Consider the following 17,607-nt stretch of genomic DNA (forward strand, 5'->3'; position numbering starts at 1 on the left):
AAAGTAACTTTTTAAGTTAATACCTATCCTCATTAAAATTACAGTACAAAACATCTGAACGCGTTCCCAAAATCTTGAAAAGCGACAAATGAGTATTTTTTGGACGAGAAAATTTTTGAGTCTCCCTTCACGTTGATATCCACCAGGAAAAAAAAGACATTTTTTTACACTAGGATAGATTCTTTCAGTCATTTGTAATACTATAGATGAACAGAAATTTAACAAAGTGGGAAGATTCAAAAACAGAGTTCCTTGGATAAATGAAAAGTTGCAAATCACTGATACGACAGTAAAAAGCACTGTCACCATAGACTTGGAAGATGAGGAAAATTACTCCTTCAATTGGTTTATAGTCCTTTAAAAATGTGTTCGGGGCTTTATGTCTTTTTTACAAGCAGTCTTCATTTCTACATATGAGAGATCTAAAAATAACACACAAGAGATATGAAAAGGTCATTTCTTCAATTTAAATTGTAAGTGGCTATAGGAGACCATTTCTTCGTAATAAAAAAAACACCTCTCTGTAAAAAGGGTACAAATCAACATAAATAACCACTCAATCATATCTGTCCGTTTTTTAACAAAAGCTCTAAACGGAAAAAGGAAAACAGGTAAAGAAACTACATGGAAAGTGGAGACTGGCAGCCCTCCAAAATCACAACGCATAAACACCACAATAATCGCCCAGACATAGCAGAAACAGAAACTTGCATAAAAAGACGAAAGGGATTTTTTTCGAGGGTTCAGAAACCTTAGTTACTCAGTTAGTCCATGATAACAGGAAAGAACTGGATCACCAGCAAAGTATATCTTTGAGTTGTAAAAGAATAATGACAATCTGTACACGCCTTCCAGAGAAAATTCTTGAGTCCCTTAATGGTCATTGCTTATAGAGTAATAACATCAAAAAACAGTTGGATATGCCAGCGAAAATATTTCCTTGCAGGTTCAGTGAAAAATCAAGGCTATATTCCATAAAGCAATTACGAAAAGGTAACCATCCACCCATCCCTAAGGAAATTATGTTAGTGGTTGAAGCATAGAAGTAACAACCTAAAAATCATAGGTCTGAATCCCAGCAACAACATTTAGCCCATCTGCTCATGAGGCCAACCCATCAAGTCTGCTTGTCGGCATATTAGCCGAGGTGCACGCAAACTGGCCCGAATATCATTACCATCAAAAAATAAATTGAAAAAAGTAAACATCAATCCAACAAAAGCATACCTGTGCATCAAACACAAATAACATCTTTGTCTTCTAACCAACGGAATCGCCATGGATGATCTTATACTGCTTCAGAGCTGTAAAATCAAACATCAATTACCAGACCCCTGCAACTAATCAGATAAACAAAGCCCACAAAATGATTCTGAGCCGATACAGAACAAGCAAACTTTAGACATGAAATTGCTCATATAATGTAGAGGAAAATGCTACACATACAACACCAGAACTCCTGCTAACATCTAATGACTCTACAAAGAGCTAAGCTCCTCAGTATATTGCAGAAGGTTCTAAATGCCTGGGCAGATAAACAATCACTAGTTTTTGAAGCACCATAACTATCTTTCTGCAATATTAGATCATAGCAAAAATTGCAAAAATACAAGAAATATTACCATATATCGAAGAAAAAAAACATATGAGTACCCTAAGCTCAACATGATCGAAGCAAAACAGGACCCACGGATGAGCTGAGCATATCACTCAGGGCTAACTGAATCTCACTTGAGCCATGCTCACAACTTATCAAGCTTGAAAGTAATGGGAAGAAGCAAGACAAGTTTTTCTCAAATGATGCATCTCCTAAACTACATATTGCCTGGAGAGTTGCAATGATAAGAGGTGCACGTGCAGCCAACTCTCTCCTTCTACCAGAGCCCAGGGGGATTAACCAACGAAGCTGTGCACCAAGAGATGACTCAGACATTTGTCTTGAACGTGCAATTTCAATATAGAAGTGTAAGACCTCGCTGCAAAGGTTGACGAGGTAAGTTTCCACTTCAGAATCTTCAAAACCAGTAGGTTTATCTTGCACAAGATTTTGTAAAAATGAGAGGCAAATTTGATATGCCTCATTCTCAAGCCGTAGTAATGGAGGGTCCTGCATTTGGGTCATGGAACTGAACTCTAGAAGCTTTGACCGCAGTGTTGCGTCACTGTTTATCTTATGAGCATGAGACGCCACACCACGCATGGCATCAAAGAGGACAATGATGTTTTTGCTAGACAGCTGAGGTCTGTATATGTTGTAGATCTCCATCACAGCCTGCAATGTGCAAGCGACCAATATGGTAGTAATTATGCTCTCCACATATACACGAAAAGCAGGAAAGATTAATCAAATTGACCATACAAGGTTTCCAATAATATCAATGTTCTTTCTAAAGACATGACATTTAAGGAAGCACACGGCCCCCATACTTCAGCGAATGACCAAAATAACACTACAAAGATATCCCGAGTTCAAGTAGACACCTAGAAAGAGAAACACAACCGCCAAACACCAAAAACACGAACACCTATCATATCAAAGATCGTCCTACAGGATTCTGAGATATTCTGAGTCTCTAATCTCAAACTACAGAGATCAGCAATAGAAAGATTGTCTGAAACTTGAGAAGGCATCAAAAGTTCATAGTATTACTCAATTATAATTGATTCTCTTTTTCCCAGTTCTAGTCATACATAAAAGAAACTATGATGAAATTAGGTACTAACTTCTATGAAGGCGTTACTAGTTATAGTTCTAACATCAAAAAATAAAATAGTATTAATCTCAGATTGATGAAAAACTGTGAGAAAAGATAACGCAACCGTAAATCAATAACTCATGAATGGTAGGTTGTTTATCAAGTGGAGCACTTATCCGGTTATCTTTCCTTATTAAAATATCTTACCCCAACCTTCATCAAATTACTCCTATTCCAATATGGACTTCACGGTATCTCCTTCTAGACATTTAAAAATAGCTTTAGTTTCCAACATAAATCTGTTATTTTTTATCCATATATACATTTCTAACTTAAGAGCTTGAATAAACGCTAGCACACCAAATATACATGCGTCCAAAATTTCTAACTGTGCCTATATATTTTAAAACCAAAACTATATGGCAACCCCACATTTCTCCCACTTAATTTGACACGTTATCCACCTTCAATTTGTGTCTAACAATGTCAAGTCAAACCACGAGATATTCAAAAGATCTTATAAAAAGTACGACATTCATTGGGCTTTCTGAATCCATCACACTAATGATTTTTATGTAGGAACATGAAGCAATGTACTGATCAAGCCCTTTATCGTGTACCTTTGACATAGTGTATACCATCTTTACTTGCTTCAGGAGAGCATATATAAATGAATTAGAACTAAACCCACAGTAGTGGCTATGCTGGATACCTGAATTAATAATAGCTGAACAGCAGCCCTACACTTCACATCAGAAATAGCTTCATATAGACGGTGCCTCCTCAGGTTTTCCAAGTCCTCATCTGGAGAATCTGTCCCAATGGTTTCAGCATTGCTATTCCTAGCCATATCTTCTTCCTGGGACCAATAGTTGTTATTTTCATTCAGAAGAAAAGAGAAGTCTGGAAGAGTTGCATTAGCTGCTTCTTTAAGGGACAAAACCACTTCAAGCCATTTGTCTTCAGAGAAAAGATTCCCAGCATTGCTCATAAGACGGACAAATGCAGCAATGCCAATACCAGCAAGACTCTGATGAGGACGCTTGACAAAATTCACCAATAAGAACAGCACTTTCTTCAGAAGAGGATTGACTGTGTCATAAAATTTAACAAAAAGATCTACAACCAGTTGGAGTGCCAGTGTGCAGGTCTCATAAAGCCATGCATCCTGATCAGGCTCACCCTCTTCATCATCATTTCCATGCATAGGTGAGTTTTCACCTGAAGGATCAATCGTATGTCGAACATAGTCAAAGATTGGAAATAGGACAGATTCAAACACCCTTTCCCATAATGATAAAGAGAAATGGTGCCCATAATTGCGTAAGGTATCAAACAGCACTTGCAGAGCACTCTTTCTGATTTCAGGCCTCGGGTCAAAGCTAAGTTCAGATAGTCCTGTAAGAGAAAAGGAATAATTTCTTAAACAAGTATAACAAATATTAACCTAGACTTAAAACTTGTCTCTACAAAGAACAGTGAAAGAGAGCATTTGCTTTACAGGCATGAAATCCTGGTGTCTTTGTCCTTACCAGCCAACAGAGGAAACCAGAAATACAGATGGTCCTCCTTATCTGTCAATTCTCCATTTTCAATATTGTGGTCTTTTTCTTTATGAGGTGAAGATGGTGAAGGCTTCCCAGAAGCTTCTTTGTCCTTGTTCCTCGAGGAGCCAAGATCACCTTCAGCAAGTTTTGCCGCACATAAACGAAGGAAAGCAATGGCATTGAGACTAATATCTTTGTTGAACCTACTATTAGTGAATGCAATAAGGCAGTTAACGCAGTCTGTGAATGTGGTAGTCTCAGTCTCCGTAATATATGGAAAATAATCTCGCACAATCTTTTCCATTATCTCAAAAGACAACAGCACAATATTTTTATGGTCATCATAAGCAGCAGTGGTGAAAACCTGAAAACGTTAGGTAATCAGAAAGAAAAAAAAAACATTAGGTGAAAAGAACAAACTAGAAATTTAAGAAAAGAATGCATATTCGGTATTAACACGTAATTTATAATGGAGTAAAGATCAAAAGATGGTTTATACCATGAACATGCTCTTCCATCCAGACTTCACATGATTGACTCGAGATAAAACCATTTGAGAGACGCATCTGATGATTAATTCTCTAATCTCAACAGCACTACTCTTGCGCATAACAATCACAAAAGGCTTCATAAACTCATTCTGGAAATTATAGTTAGCCAATTCTTCTCTCTCCAAGAACTTCATTGATAACTGGCGTAAAGAATCCATTGCAAATATGGCAATTGAAAGATTTTCGGAGCAGCCAATGGTCACAAAAAATTCACCAAGAACTTGCCAGATTTTTGTCCAAACAAATCTGATACGATTCATGTTGTAGTGCCTGTTCAACGAAAATGAATTAATAGTTCTGCTAGTTATCAGGAAGTAAAAAAGAAAGCAAAATGATACACTTTAAGTAAAGAAACCAAAGGACCTACGCAATCTCAACCATCTTTGTGAGACTAAAAACCCGTGGATCCGAAGTAGAACGTAATTCTTCCATGGAGACCTTGCATAAAGCTTTAACAAAATCCACTATAGCCTCACTATTTAATTTCTGACTCCTTATGAATATGCGGTTCATTTCACCAACTTGTTCCAACATGTTTAAGTTAGAGACCAAGTTGTTCATCTGCTCAGATGTGATGCCTGCAGCAGCACTGCCACCAATACCAGCACTATCGTATGAACCTCTCCTCATAGCTGCAGCTGCACTTTGAATCTTCCCAGGACCTTTCTTTTTCAAGACAGGAAGGATGCTAGACTTAGTTTGTTTTGACTTGTCAAATTCATTTTGAGGAAGTGCAAAGAAAGTAGCATCCGGAGGGGCACCCTCCCCCAAGAGATGCAAATGTTCAAACCGAGAAACACATGTCAGAATATGTTCCCATGCCTCCTGCAGGTAGTTTCCATCCTCATCTGCGATCGTAACTATTGCCTGTTAAACAAAAAGGAAAGTCAATGAGTTTCTCCCTTCGGAACTCAAGGAAAGGATGAGTATAGAATTTATAACCACCAGCCATTACTTGCAAGGATACTGTATAGTCTTCCATAAACCTCAGGGAGAAGATAATACGGTAACTTAATAGCAATGACACAGGGAAACTAACCACTCAGGTCAAACAAGGTCCAGACTACCTGCTACTTTGACAAGAAACGTGGTCCTGCTTTTACATTTGCCACTTGGTCAGCGAGGAGCAGTCTATTAATATACATGAAGTCCCACCAGAATATGACAAATCTAGAGCCTAAAACACACGAGCGGTGTAATTGCCAACAACCCCTTCATTATACACATGAAATCACATATCTGCAAGGAGGTGCAGGCAAACTCGTACAAGGATTTTTTTTCTTGGATTTGAGTAAATTTAGTTTAATTCTCAGCTAAAAGGAACAAAAAGGAAAATGAAAAAGCGTAAGGTTGACTAATTAGCCAAAAGGGGAGAGAAGAGGGTTGAGAAAAAGAAAGTCCAGGCTGAAAGAGAAGCCAAGGGTCCACTAAAGTCTCTTACATCCCCACACCTTACAAAAGAGCCACTGAATCATAATACCAGGCATGACTATGGGTAGCATTGGATTGGTGCTGAGAGGTATTCTCCACCAGCCCAATTTGATTGGATCTAAAACACTTTCCAACCATCATTTATTCTGGTAGAAATCCTGGCACTCTAAATGTGTAAACTTGTAACAGTCTACTATAAATACAGTGTAATATAGGGTTGCGAACTGTTCCAGGTAAATAAACTTCCTCTTCCCCTTTCCATCGACCCTCTTTGCTCCGCTTAAAGGTTTTTTCTTTCTTTCTTTACCTTTGAATAGATTATTATAACAATTTCAGCAAAATACGCATTCACATAATGTTTGAAGCGCGAAAAACATGAAGAAATTTGTTGAAGAGATGTAACCCTTTTTTTTTTTGAATAATACAGAATATAACTAATTGATATTAAGCACCTGTCCCCGAAAACTGAAAAACCAACTATAAAGCGGAGTTTCTTTGCTGTCAGTAGATGAGTAGATTGGTTTTGTGGATACCAATTTTTGCTATCAGTTTCAGATATTGTTTTATAATGATAAAAATGTGGTTAGCCAAGAAAATCTAAAATGTTTTTAGAAATTCTTTGCATCATAGATTAATCCTCTGAAATTTAAAGGACAAACGTCTTTAAAATATAATATATATATATATATGTATGTATATATATATACACACACACACACACTGAATGGTCATCAAAAATATATATAATATTGAAAATCATGTGGTCAAATGAAAATTCCATTTTAGGAGGCAAAAAGTGAGCCGGTAATACTTTTTTTGTTATGTGAACCTACTTTGTTTCTTTTTTCTTGTTGTGGACGAGACCGCGAGACGTCTATCTATGGAAACCTGCCTTAAGTGAGAGCAAAGGTATAGGAAATTCTATTGGTCCTTGATATTTAGCATATAATCCCTCAACCTTCAGCGAGAATCAAGGTAGTCAGAACTAAACTAATGAAAGATCATGGACTAGCATTTGTTAACCACGTGCACCCTGTATTGGGAATTGGTGACAAAAATATTAAGCCTTTTTTATTGGAAGGTAATAAAAAATTTACAACAAGATACATGGCATTCATTCTTAGTGAGTGTGTAGGATGGTGAATTTCAGCTAATGATACGGTAATATGCTAAATGCAAACAAAGATCAAAAAAAAAAATTCCATATTGTCACACTAAACTTAGTCCCCTATTATGCAAAGGAAGACTTTGAATTCCGGAAAATCAGTCCATATCACTTATATTCCAGAAATTTGGTTACCTGAAACCCCATATTTGGATCAGCTACTGAACACGAGACTAATTCTAGAGATGTTTTCTCCCAAAAGATGAAGAACCAAATTTCCTTTTATAAAATTAAAAAAAAATATTAAGAACCAAAACTCCAAGTTAATCAAAATTAATGGAGCCGAGCATGGCTTTGCCGAGCATCCAGGCCTCATAGTGAATAAGAATTTAAATTATTGGAAGCGTAAACTTTTTACTAGGATTAAGTCACTTTTGGGCAGACTTGAGCAGAAATAGGTCAATGAAAAAAGGATAACTGCAGCAGTATCCAAAATATTTCCTGTGAGTAAAAGAGAGAGAATTTAAGAAATAATGGAACAAGGAGTTAGGTAGTAAAGAGGAGTGGAAAACTAAATCTAGACCACAGATTTTTCAATATCATAACGGGAATGCATAAAATTCTGGAGTTAGGCTTCAAAGAGGGACAAGGGTGTGAAAATTTCTCAAGAGCATAGAAAAAAATCAAGAAAGTACCCTACCAATCAAAAAATATAGCAGATAGGCACCATAATCATTAGAAAGTGTACTTTTAGTCTTATTCTCATTTCCAAAGGCACTGATATCTGTTAGGGCAGACCAATACCTTATCCTTTTTTATGAAGCAGACCAATACCTTATCCTTTTTTATGAAGCAGACCAATACCTTATCCTTTGAATTCCTATCATCATCCAAGATCATTCTCGAATAAAATTTAGTCAAATTATGGTTTTCCTGTTTGGCTTGTTTATGTTTTTAACCAAATTTTGTCAAAATTCAACTACTACCAGATGAATGTCCACATTTCGCCTGGACGGTTATCAATATGAGAGTTTTGAGTTTTATTCCTACTTGTCAGAATAGTTTTTATTCCTAATGTCCACATTTTGGGTCTTGTAACACTATATGTGCTAAGGACTATCTTTTTAGCATAATAAAATTTGTTACCTTCTCCACCAAAAAAAAAAAGAAGAATAGGTGTTGACAAAAGGTTACAACTTATTATTTTTAGGGATGGTGAATAAAACAATTTTGAAGTCGAGAAGTCTAAACTCATTTAAATATAAAAAATATTGTGAAACTATCCTTTGATACATTAGATATTATGCCTAAAAGAAAGGTGAAAGCTACAATCAAACTAAGATCAATGCCCAGCTCCGTTGACAGTTATTTGACTCAAACATCATTTTAGGTCAAACTATATCTTTTCATTATCAGTGAGTCGTGGTTTCACAAGCTAATAGTATCCTTGGATCTGAATTAAAGGGGTAGGTTGAACTTATGAAACTTCAACACAACCTTACCCAATAGAAGGTACATCAGCTCTATTGATCAATTCCAACGATTTGCCCTACAATTTATCGTATGACAATCAGTTCCAAACTATAGACAACAACCGTCACGTATGACTCCAATCTGTTCAGACTCATTCTAGCTTGTTCCAAAATTCACCGCACCAACTTGCTAATGTTACTAAACTGTATTATCAGCTGCCAACACAAAGGAAGACCTCTTAGCAAATCCATCATTCACTTCGATGCTGGAGATCGGATAAGCTACTAGCTCGGGAGGAAACTATAAGTCCTGACAACAATGCGTACATGCAAGGGGTTTCATGAATATTATGCACAGTCTCTATTACAATAAATAAAAATTAAAAAAATCAAATTGCAAACTTGGTAAGCACCATCAAAAATCAGATTAGCAACAAAACAGATTAACTTAGTACAGTAGAATCATGGGCATGCAATACTAGGAGAAAACACAAACCTTGATTGCTTCTATGTTTTTCTGTTTGATGTCTGCAGGTGAGTGAAGAGAAGTAAATTTTGCAAGAGAAGTCACAAAAGCATCCCTATGTGTTTTCATGGACATTGCAGCAGTAACATGGATTGCACAACGAAATCCTTCCAAACACAGAGCTATCACAACTCCATCATCAGTTTGGTCTAGAGGAACACTAAAGGCAGCCAACATTGGAGCCCAGCAGACCTCTACCATGAATCTGAGGATCACCACATCTGTTGCAGCATAATAAACTGATCTGCAAAGGCAAGTTGAATTCAAAGTGATCTAGGTTAATCACGCAATGGAATGAAAGGTGGTACACAAAATTGACCTTGAGTAATGAATAAATTACATATTTCTTTCTTCCCTAAAAGCTATGTTGCTCGGACTCTCCGAAAATGTCGTTGGGTGCGGGTCGGACTCTCCTAAAATGTCGCCGGGTGCGGGTCGGATCCTCCAAAAGTAGTGTATTTTTGGAGGATCCGACACAGGTGCGGCACCATTTTGGAGAGTCAGCGCAACATAGCCTAAAAGAGATCATAAGCAATGATACTATGACATATCCTTCTAAAGCTTCCTAATGAATACGAATGTGTGAAAGATTGATCTCACAAAAAGAATACAACATAGTAAATAGTATCATCATTTTTCAGCAGCAGATCAATATGTAATTCTTTTAAAGCTCTCATTCTTATATCTTTACAGGAAACTGCTACAGAGGGTAAAGAAAAGAAGCTGTTAAGAACAAAGACAGAATGATGGAAGTAAGATAATACTTCAAGAATATAACTTCTCCCGTCCAGGCATAGAAGAATTATCAAGTGAATCTTACTCGGATTTGCGAGCTTTCTCTTTGAACTGCTCCTGCATGTGTCTGACTAGATCATCACTAGTCTCCATACTGCCATCTCCTCGCTTACGGACAACAATATTCAAAATGCTGTCTAAACCTAAAATCCTGTTAGAGTTCAAAGACTGCTTTTGTTGGAGAGCCAAGTTATCATCTTTCATTTTAATTTCATTTCTCGATATCCGCTCATACAAAGATCTCAAATAATCCTCTGGCAAATCCTTTCCATCATCAATTCCGCGATTGTTCCGTAAAAAATCATCAGCTGACATCTACAGAATAATGGGACATCAGGCCAAATTACTGAAAATGGGCATAAACAAATAGTCAACTCCTGCAAAACAAAAAGCATACCTTCGTTTTGACCATAGGATTATGGGCATCAGTGTTAAGCAATATAACTGAATAAGCAAGGACATAGGCAGTGTCTGCACTACTAAAAGCTTTTGGATTGCATTTACAGTACCGTTCAGCAAACTTTTCCATGATTCGATCAATTTTCTGGGCCTCACCAGGCAATCTGAATCCTTGTAGAAAGGCCCTGATGGCTTCATCAAACTCCTTTCCTTGGAAATCAAAGGATTCCACATACGCATGCATTACTTTCAATGCTAAGTCATCCCTTTCCCCAAGGTAATCGCCTATTAAAGTCTTATTCAAACCAGAGGCATCTTTAAGAAATGCCGCAATTTCTTCTGGTGAGCTCCCCACTTTATTAGCATTAATCAGGAATTCAATGCCTTTCTTGGGTTTCCTATTAAACAGAGATATACCTTCCTGCACAAGTTTCAAGTTAGACCATGTCGCAGACACTGCTCATGACAATTCTTTTGGCAATCAGAATAGTTACTTGTCCAAAGAACAAATATACTTATCACCTACCTGAAGCTCAAGCTTGTAAGCGCGACGCTGCTCAATCGTAGAAACATCCGAAACTTCACTAGAGGATTCAGAATGAGAATCTGATACTTCAGTATGCTCATCCTCATTGCCATTTGCAATGGGAAGAGTCCCAGGTTCCGAGTTACTGTCATGTGCCTCGTACTTTTTGGTTGAATGAGTATCCGGAATACGCAGTTGTTTGTTCATCCAGTCTCCCAAAGACTTCAAGATAGCCACTAAGCACTTCATTGCTTCTAGCTTCATCGTTGCCTCTTGTGGTGGCAACAGAGTTGTTGTTGTACCAGGAGGTACCCCTTGAGCAGTTTTAAGAAGCCCATTGACCATTCTGGGAGAATTGTGTGGACAACAAAGCAGGAACCAGATGAAATTAATAATCAGACTAAGCTGAAATTTCTTAACTATGTAATACACAGACAACAGGATTTGAAAGATACCTCTCAAATATGTTTGACGAATTGACATCACAATCATAATTGAGGAATATATCAACCAGAATCTGTGAATCAATGCAGAGCCTCTCTAGAAATCGAAGTACTATCATTTTCTGTTGGAAATTTGGTTGAGCAACATTTTCCAATACTCTAAGAACAATCATGGGAAAGAAAACTCCAATTTCTGCCTTGAGGCCGCCTCTAAATCTTGCAACCAGACTTATAAAAATTGAGCATGAAAGCTGGAAGACAATCATGAGACTTGAAGCGCTGTTTTTCAAAAGCGACAAACACAAGTACTGCTTAATAGCACCTAAAAACCTGTAAGAATAGACCAAAGCAATTAAAACCAAATATAACCATGAATTTAGACCAACCATCATTGAAATTGAAAGATGCACAAGAAGTTGCCCTGCTGATTGCAGTAGGTCAAATAATCAGACAGTGCCAAGACCTAAGAGTAGGCACTGATTAGAATTTCAAATAAAGAGAGGTTATGAGACTTACGCAGAAATCTAGCAGATGACCAGAAGGAAAAAAATATTGCAGAAATGAGGATAACAAAAATGAGAAGTGGTGACCACACTGTGACTAGCACCTAACCAGTGAAAAAATAACCACCATCATAACTTCAACGTGTCACGACCCAGATCCAACTGTCAAGGTATTGTCCACTTTAGCTCAACCCTCTGCACCACCTCAAGGCTTTTGGCCTTACAGTTTTGTCTCCTTGATTGGATTTGAACCATCAACTCCCACCATATGAAACCAGTACTTTAACAACTGAGTTAAGTAGGTCATTTATCATCCCAAAGAGAATTAGAATCCTGAACTCACCCTTATGCAGTCCGTAACTTTCCCCTCCAATTCCGATGTGAGATTTGCCCAAGGGAAGTTTTGTTAGAAACCCCGTTTCAAGTTTAACCGCCAACAGTCCATGGGCTGTTACATAACGACCCAGAAAATAACTAAGAAATAGATTGTAACAGTAATTATGTTGGTCTTTGAGACTATTTCAGGTTTGCACTTAAGTAAGGGTGCCAAATGGACGTGTTGGGCTAAACTATAGGAGGTAAAAACAAGTCAACTCAATAAATTCTTTGGGCCATAACTCATCCAGATATTGCTTGGGTCAACATGGTTGGGTCTATTTCGGCTAAAATAATAAGTCAATTTAGGCACAACCCAAGTCAAACCATCCTAAAAGTTTGGGTCAATTTGGGCTGCGCACAGGTAGCCCAAATTGACCTGCCAATAAATATATCCCAGCCAAACTCGTCCAGTTTTAAACAACTTGAGCGGGTCATAATTTCATGGGTCCCCTGCATATAAATCTAGCAAAAAGCTATTTTTTTAACTTCTAAATGAACTCCACGGACTACAAGAGTTAAGAAAGAATATAAGATGTAAGATTGAGATTCTGTGTGGTTTGGGCATGCATCTCGGAGCAAGGAATAAATTGGTGCCATTAACTCAGTAACAAATTAAGACCAACCACAGCCTTCGAAACTCGGGGATAAGCCCGCCCCTCTACCCTTCTCCACTTAAATACCAGGTTTAGTTTGTTGGTGTAGGAATAAGCCCGCACCTCTACTTCTAATAGTGTTATTTTTTTTATTATCAAGAAAAAGTTTTAAAAGTAAGAATGATCATGGAGAAGTTTGAAAAGAGGTTGTACAGTAGGAAAATCCAATTGGTGAGAGACTACTACTTATCAATAGCGTGCTAGACTCATTACCTGCTAACTTTTTTTAACAAAACTAGTCTTAGGCTACGCGATTTGTGCGTGTACCTTCTCCATGAGATATAAAGATTAAACAAAAATTTAAATCTCTGAATATAAAGAAGGTTAGTTATATTTAACTAACTAAACAAAGAATTGTACTTACTTTTTATTCTATGTTTAGTCACTTGTTTTAAATAAAGTGTACCTTCGATGGCATGAAATTAGAGGAATGTATTGTAATTTACTTTTTAATTCTATGTTTAGTCAATTGTTTTCTAAATAAAATAAAGTATTCGTAAAATTTCTTACAAAATAAGAAAAGGTAAAAAAGAAAACATTCCTAGAGTTTTTAACATAAATAACAAAAGAAAAGATGCATCTAATAAAGAATCATTAGTTATTTTGTGTATGAACATCTTATATTTAAAGGTTTTATTGTACTGCCAAATGAAAAGAAATTTCAATTTAAGGAAGGTCCTAAATATTAGGCCAAGTATATTAATGGGAATTAATTTTAAAATCCTAAATAATAGGAAGGTAACCTAAATCACAATTTTGTCCAATATAAACTCTATTTTTAAAGGGTAAAAAATGTGAACGATATTTCGCTAAGGGTTTTCGTACTTTTAATATAGTATAGATAAATAACTAACTCCCCATTTACATGTCTTTTTTTTCTTTAGTCTGTCCACTTACACGATGTCTATTCCATGAAAGATACAGATAAAGTTGGAAATTTTTTCGAGGGATTTCCTATTGGATGGAAAAAAATGACGAAAAACTCTATTTACTCAAATATTCCAGTACCTTTTTAAAAAAAATCTATTTATTTAAATAGAGTACAGTAACATAAAGTGAGAAGGAAGCTGGAAACTTTATTATAAGTAATTATGATCTTTCTCAGAAAAACTAAAATAGTACTCACAAAAAGTATCATGAAGAAAGATTTACTCAAATATTCCAGTATCTTTTTTAAAAAAAAATCTATTTATTCAAATAGAGTACAGTAACATAAAGTGAGAAGGAAGCTGGAAACTTTATTATAAGTAATTATGATCTTTCTCAGAAAAACTAAAACAACACTCACAAAAAGTATCACGAAGAAAGATCTGTACAAGCTAAATATGGAGCTCAAGATCCAAGGTGCACAAAGCCACAAACTAGGAATCATGCTTTAAGGGGTTGGGTGTGGAAACATGTAAACCTTCAGAATGAGTACTCTCAAAATTCATTCAGAGATGGTGATGGTAGATAAGAACCCTTTGGGCCTGATGAATGATTAGGACATATATCCCTCAAACATCGGTTCCCGGACCTATTTAATTTCGGAGCTAACATGGACGAAACGGTAGCTCAGTTTGGTGGGAGTCAAGAGAATTAATAGACTTACATGTGTCTGCATTAACAAGCTTGATTTTTATTTAATTGCTACAGCTTACAAGGCTTGATTTATTGAACGTAAGCCAGAATACTGCAGAATATTTCATGCTAATCCCTAAAATATCATATAATAATATGCATTTATTAGTAGCACTTCAGATACCTTACTAGACAGAGAAAGTAATTACAAATTATATTGTAGGTATTCTGAGACTCCTACATAAGAAGCTTCTCTTGTGCATTAGAAATCATCAATCATGAGGAGCCATTCTTGTACATTGTTAATCATCAATTCTCTTTTTCTTCTCTCTACTTTTATACAGCACAAAGTTACGAATGGTTGGATATTATTTTTCATGAGAGATCTATGACTGGAAATCGAAAGAAGGCCCAGCTTCGGAAGATACTAGGAGGAGTAAAAGATCTAATCACAGAACCTGAATGGTATGAAATCATCGAATCCCCAACTAGATGTATAGACCGAAGTCTGTGCTTTGCACTTTACTTCGGCTTGTTTTATCCAGGCCAATCGCGAAAAAGGTACTCCCCTGTGGGATTCTCAATAGGAGCACATTTCAAATTTCTTTTAAGATAAAATGCTACCATGTATGTTACCGGGGGAATGTTATCACTATCTCTAAGCAGCTTCTTGGACTCGCCGTATTATCTGTTGGTATTACCTTAGTTAAGCACATATAAGAGCAACAAATAACCATCTTTCCATGTGAAACATTGAGAATATTACTATCTAAATGATTAAAAATGAACAATACTTTATAAGTTAGATCAAGTAACAAAATAAACACGTGCCATTTACACATTTATGCCACCCAAAATGAACTAGTGGCAGTGTGGCAGAGACAATACTTCAATACATCGAAATAAGAAGGGATATACAGTAATTAGACGAGCAATTGCATAAGTGATTGAGGCATAGTACTTAGAATAGATTTGAGTATAATAGCTGGTAAATACCTGTCACTTGTCCTAAATATTGCTCCAGCATTCTCCAACAATATCTTGAGCAGCTCCAATGCCACAATCTTACCTCTCATTAACTGTGGATCTGCTGCTGCCTCCTTCGGTGGGGTTTTCATTGAGAGCTTACATAAAGCTCTAAACACCAAGAATGCATCTCTTCTCAATTTATTCCCGATTTGAACCTCCAAATCATCATCCCTTTCTCCCTCCCCATCCACCAACTCCCCTTTTCGCCCCTCTAGTGCCGTCTTATACATGCTAATCTCCCAATACTTGGCGTCCAACATATCCTTATCTGTGGAATCCAACAAATCAGCAGGATTAGTGGACTCCACAGTCGATGTAGTTGTCTCAAATGCCCCATCGTGAGCACCAGTAGACGTAGCACCGGCTCTCGGAGTCCCAGTATTAAAAACACCATCAATGTCCTGCAATACTTTGGTTATAAACCCCTGAACAAACAATGTCATCGACCCATCAGCATCAGCTTTTTCAGCTGGTTCCATTAATTCCGCCACGACAATAGGTTGCAATGGCACAGTAGACGAATCAGCCTCCATTCTCCGAAAGACAATCACCAACATTTGAACCAAGGAAGCTTTAGCCGTAGTCTGATTCACCACATTCTTACTCTCCAAATAGATATCATAACACGTTCTCACAACCTGTAACAAAGAATCCCCATGGATTCGGATCGAAACGGATGTTACGGCAGATAAAATAGTTTTAATTACAAGCAATTCCACGGCATCATCTCCTAAATCATGACATTTACAAACAGACTCGATCAATTTGGATAGAAGCTTGGCATCAGGGCCTCCAGTGGGGTCCGCTTCACCGCGAAGGTACCCGTGAGCAATGAGCTTTTGCACAGCATCAAGAGCAGCTTCAGCGATCTTAAGGTGACCTGAAACTGCGGCGTTTATCAAAGGGCTAAGAATAAGCTCGGAATCATTAAAAGAGAGATCTAGGAGAACACCGGGGTGTTGGTTTGTTGTATCAGGATCGGGTTGGGCAGAAGGGGAAGTGGGTGGGGTTGAAGATGATGGGTTAGTAAGGAATTCAATAACGGATTTGCATTCGTGGGATAGCTTTGAATGTTTACGCCATGATCCGTTCTTAATAATTTTCTCAAGGGCTGGGAGAAGCACTTGGTTTAGCCGGGAATCGGCTTCCGAAGAAGCCATTCCCGATTTGGGTTAGATTGGATCTGGATTCGTAATTGCCCGGCGGTGTGGAGGGTCGTTCAAGACGACGTCGTAATGGGAGTTGCAGCGGCGACGAGGGGCGGCCAGAATGTGTGGATCCGGTGAAGGAGAACGGAGTGAGGGGAGTGTGATAGAAAGTGGAGCGAATCTAGATCGCGATGTGTGTTTGATTATTTTTTTCGTATAGTAGGAGTATTATCAAACAAGTGGTGTGCAGCCCGATGGTTTGACCATAGAAGCAATTTAGGAAATGAACATGGTGGTTGCTTGGTACTTGGATTTTAGGAAATTGGAAGGCGCCTAATAGTACCGTACTAACGCCTTTTTCTGCTTTATCAATCTCTACTAGGAAATGAATTTGAAAAGAAAAAAAATCCCTAGGAATGTCAAGTGAAGTTTCCTTATGTGTCTCTAGATATTCAAACTTAAGATATTCAAACTTAAGATATTACCAACAAAAAGGCAAACTATTGTTTACAATTCTCTCAAAAGATTGTATTTGTATGGAGTTTTGTGGTACTAAATTGATATAAACAACTTTTCCCAACCAAATATTGTCTTTTTAAAATATAATGTTTATATATATATATATATATATATATATATATGCTTTTGAGGCATGATATATTTAAATATCTTGATAAAGAATTTCTTTCTCAACTTTATATGTGTCACTCGTTAAGGCTTATTTTCTTAAATATTTGGCAATTAAATTTGTAAAATATGTAATGTAATTACACTTCTGATTGGAAATATGACTTTATATATAATATTATAATTATAATATGATAAACAAACACATTTTAGATCTA

The 17,607-nt window shown here is 37.0% G+C and overlaps 1 protein-coding gene across 1 annotated transcript; it reads right to left on the minus strand.

The window, feature by feature from the left end:
* Positions 1-1,385: 1,385 nt before the first annotated feature.
* On the minus strand, positions 1,386-17,132 carry LOC107810397 (brefeldin A-inhibited guanine nucleotide-exchange protein 2). The gene is made up of 11 exons (XM_016635175.2): positions 15,582-17,132; positions 11,504-11,821; positions 11,049-11,394; positions 10,521-10,943; positions 10,149-10,438; positions 9,299-9,572; positions 5,162-5,661; positions 4,743-5,064; positions 4,229-4,607; positions 3,409-4,094; positions 1,386-2,272 (listed from the first exon to the last, which is right to left on the minus strand). Exons 1-11 carry the CDS (start codon positions 16,772-16,774, stop codon positions 1,661-1,663), a joined length of 5,343 nt encoding a protein of 1,780 aa, XP_016490661.1. The 5' UTR covers positions 16,775-17,132; the 3' UTR covers positions 1,386-1,660.
* Between the last annotated feature and the right edge of the window lie 475 nt (positions 17,133-17,607).

The sequence above is a fragment of the Nicotiana tabacum genome, chromosome 7 (genome assembly GCF_000715075.1).
Source record: "Nicotiana tabacum cultivar K326 chromosome 7, ASM71507v2, whole genome shotgun sequence".
Classification (NCBI taxonomy): domain Eukaryota; kingdom Viridiplantae; phylum Streptophyta; class Magnoliopsida; order Solanales; family Solanaceae; genus Nicotiana; species Nicotiana tabacum.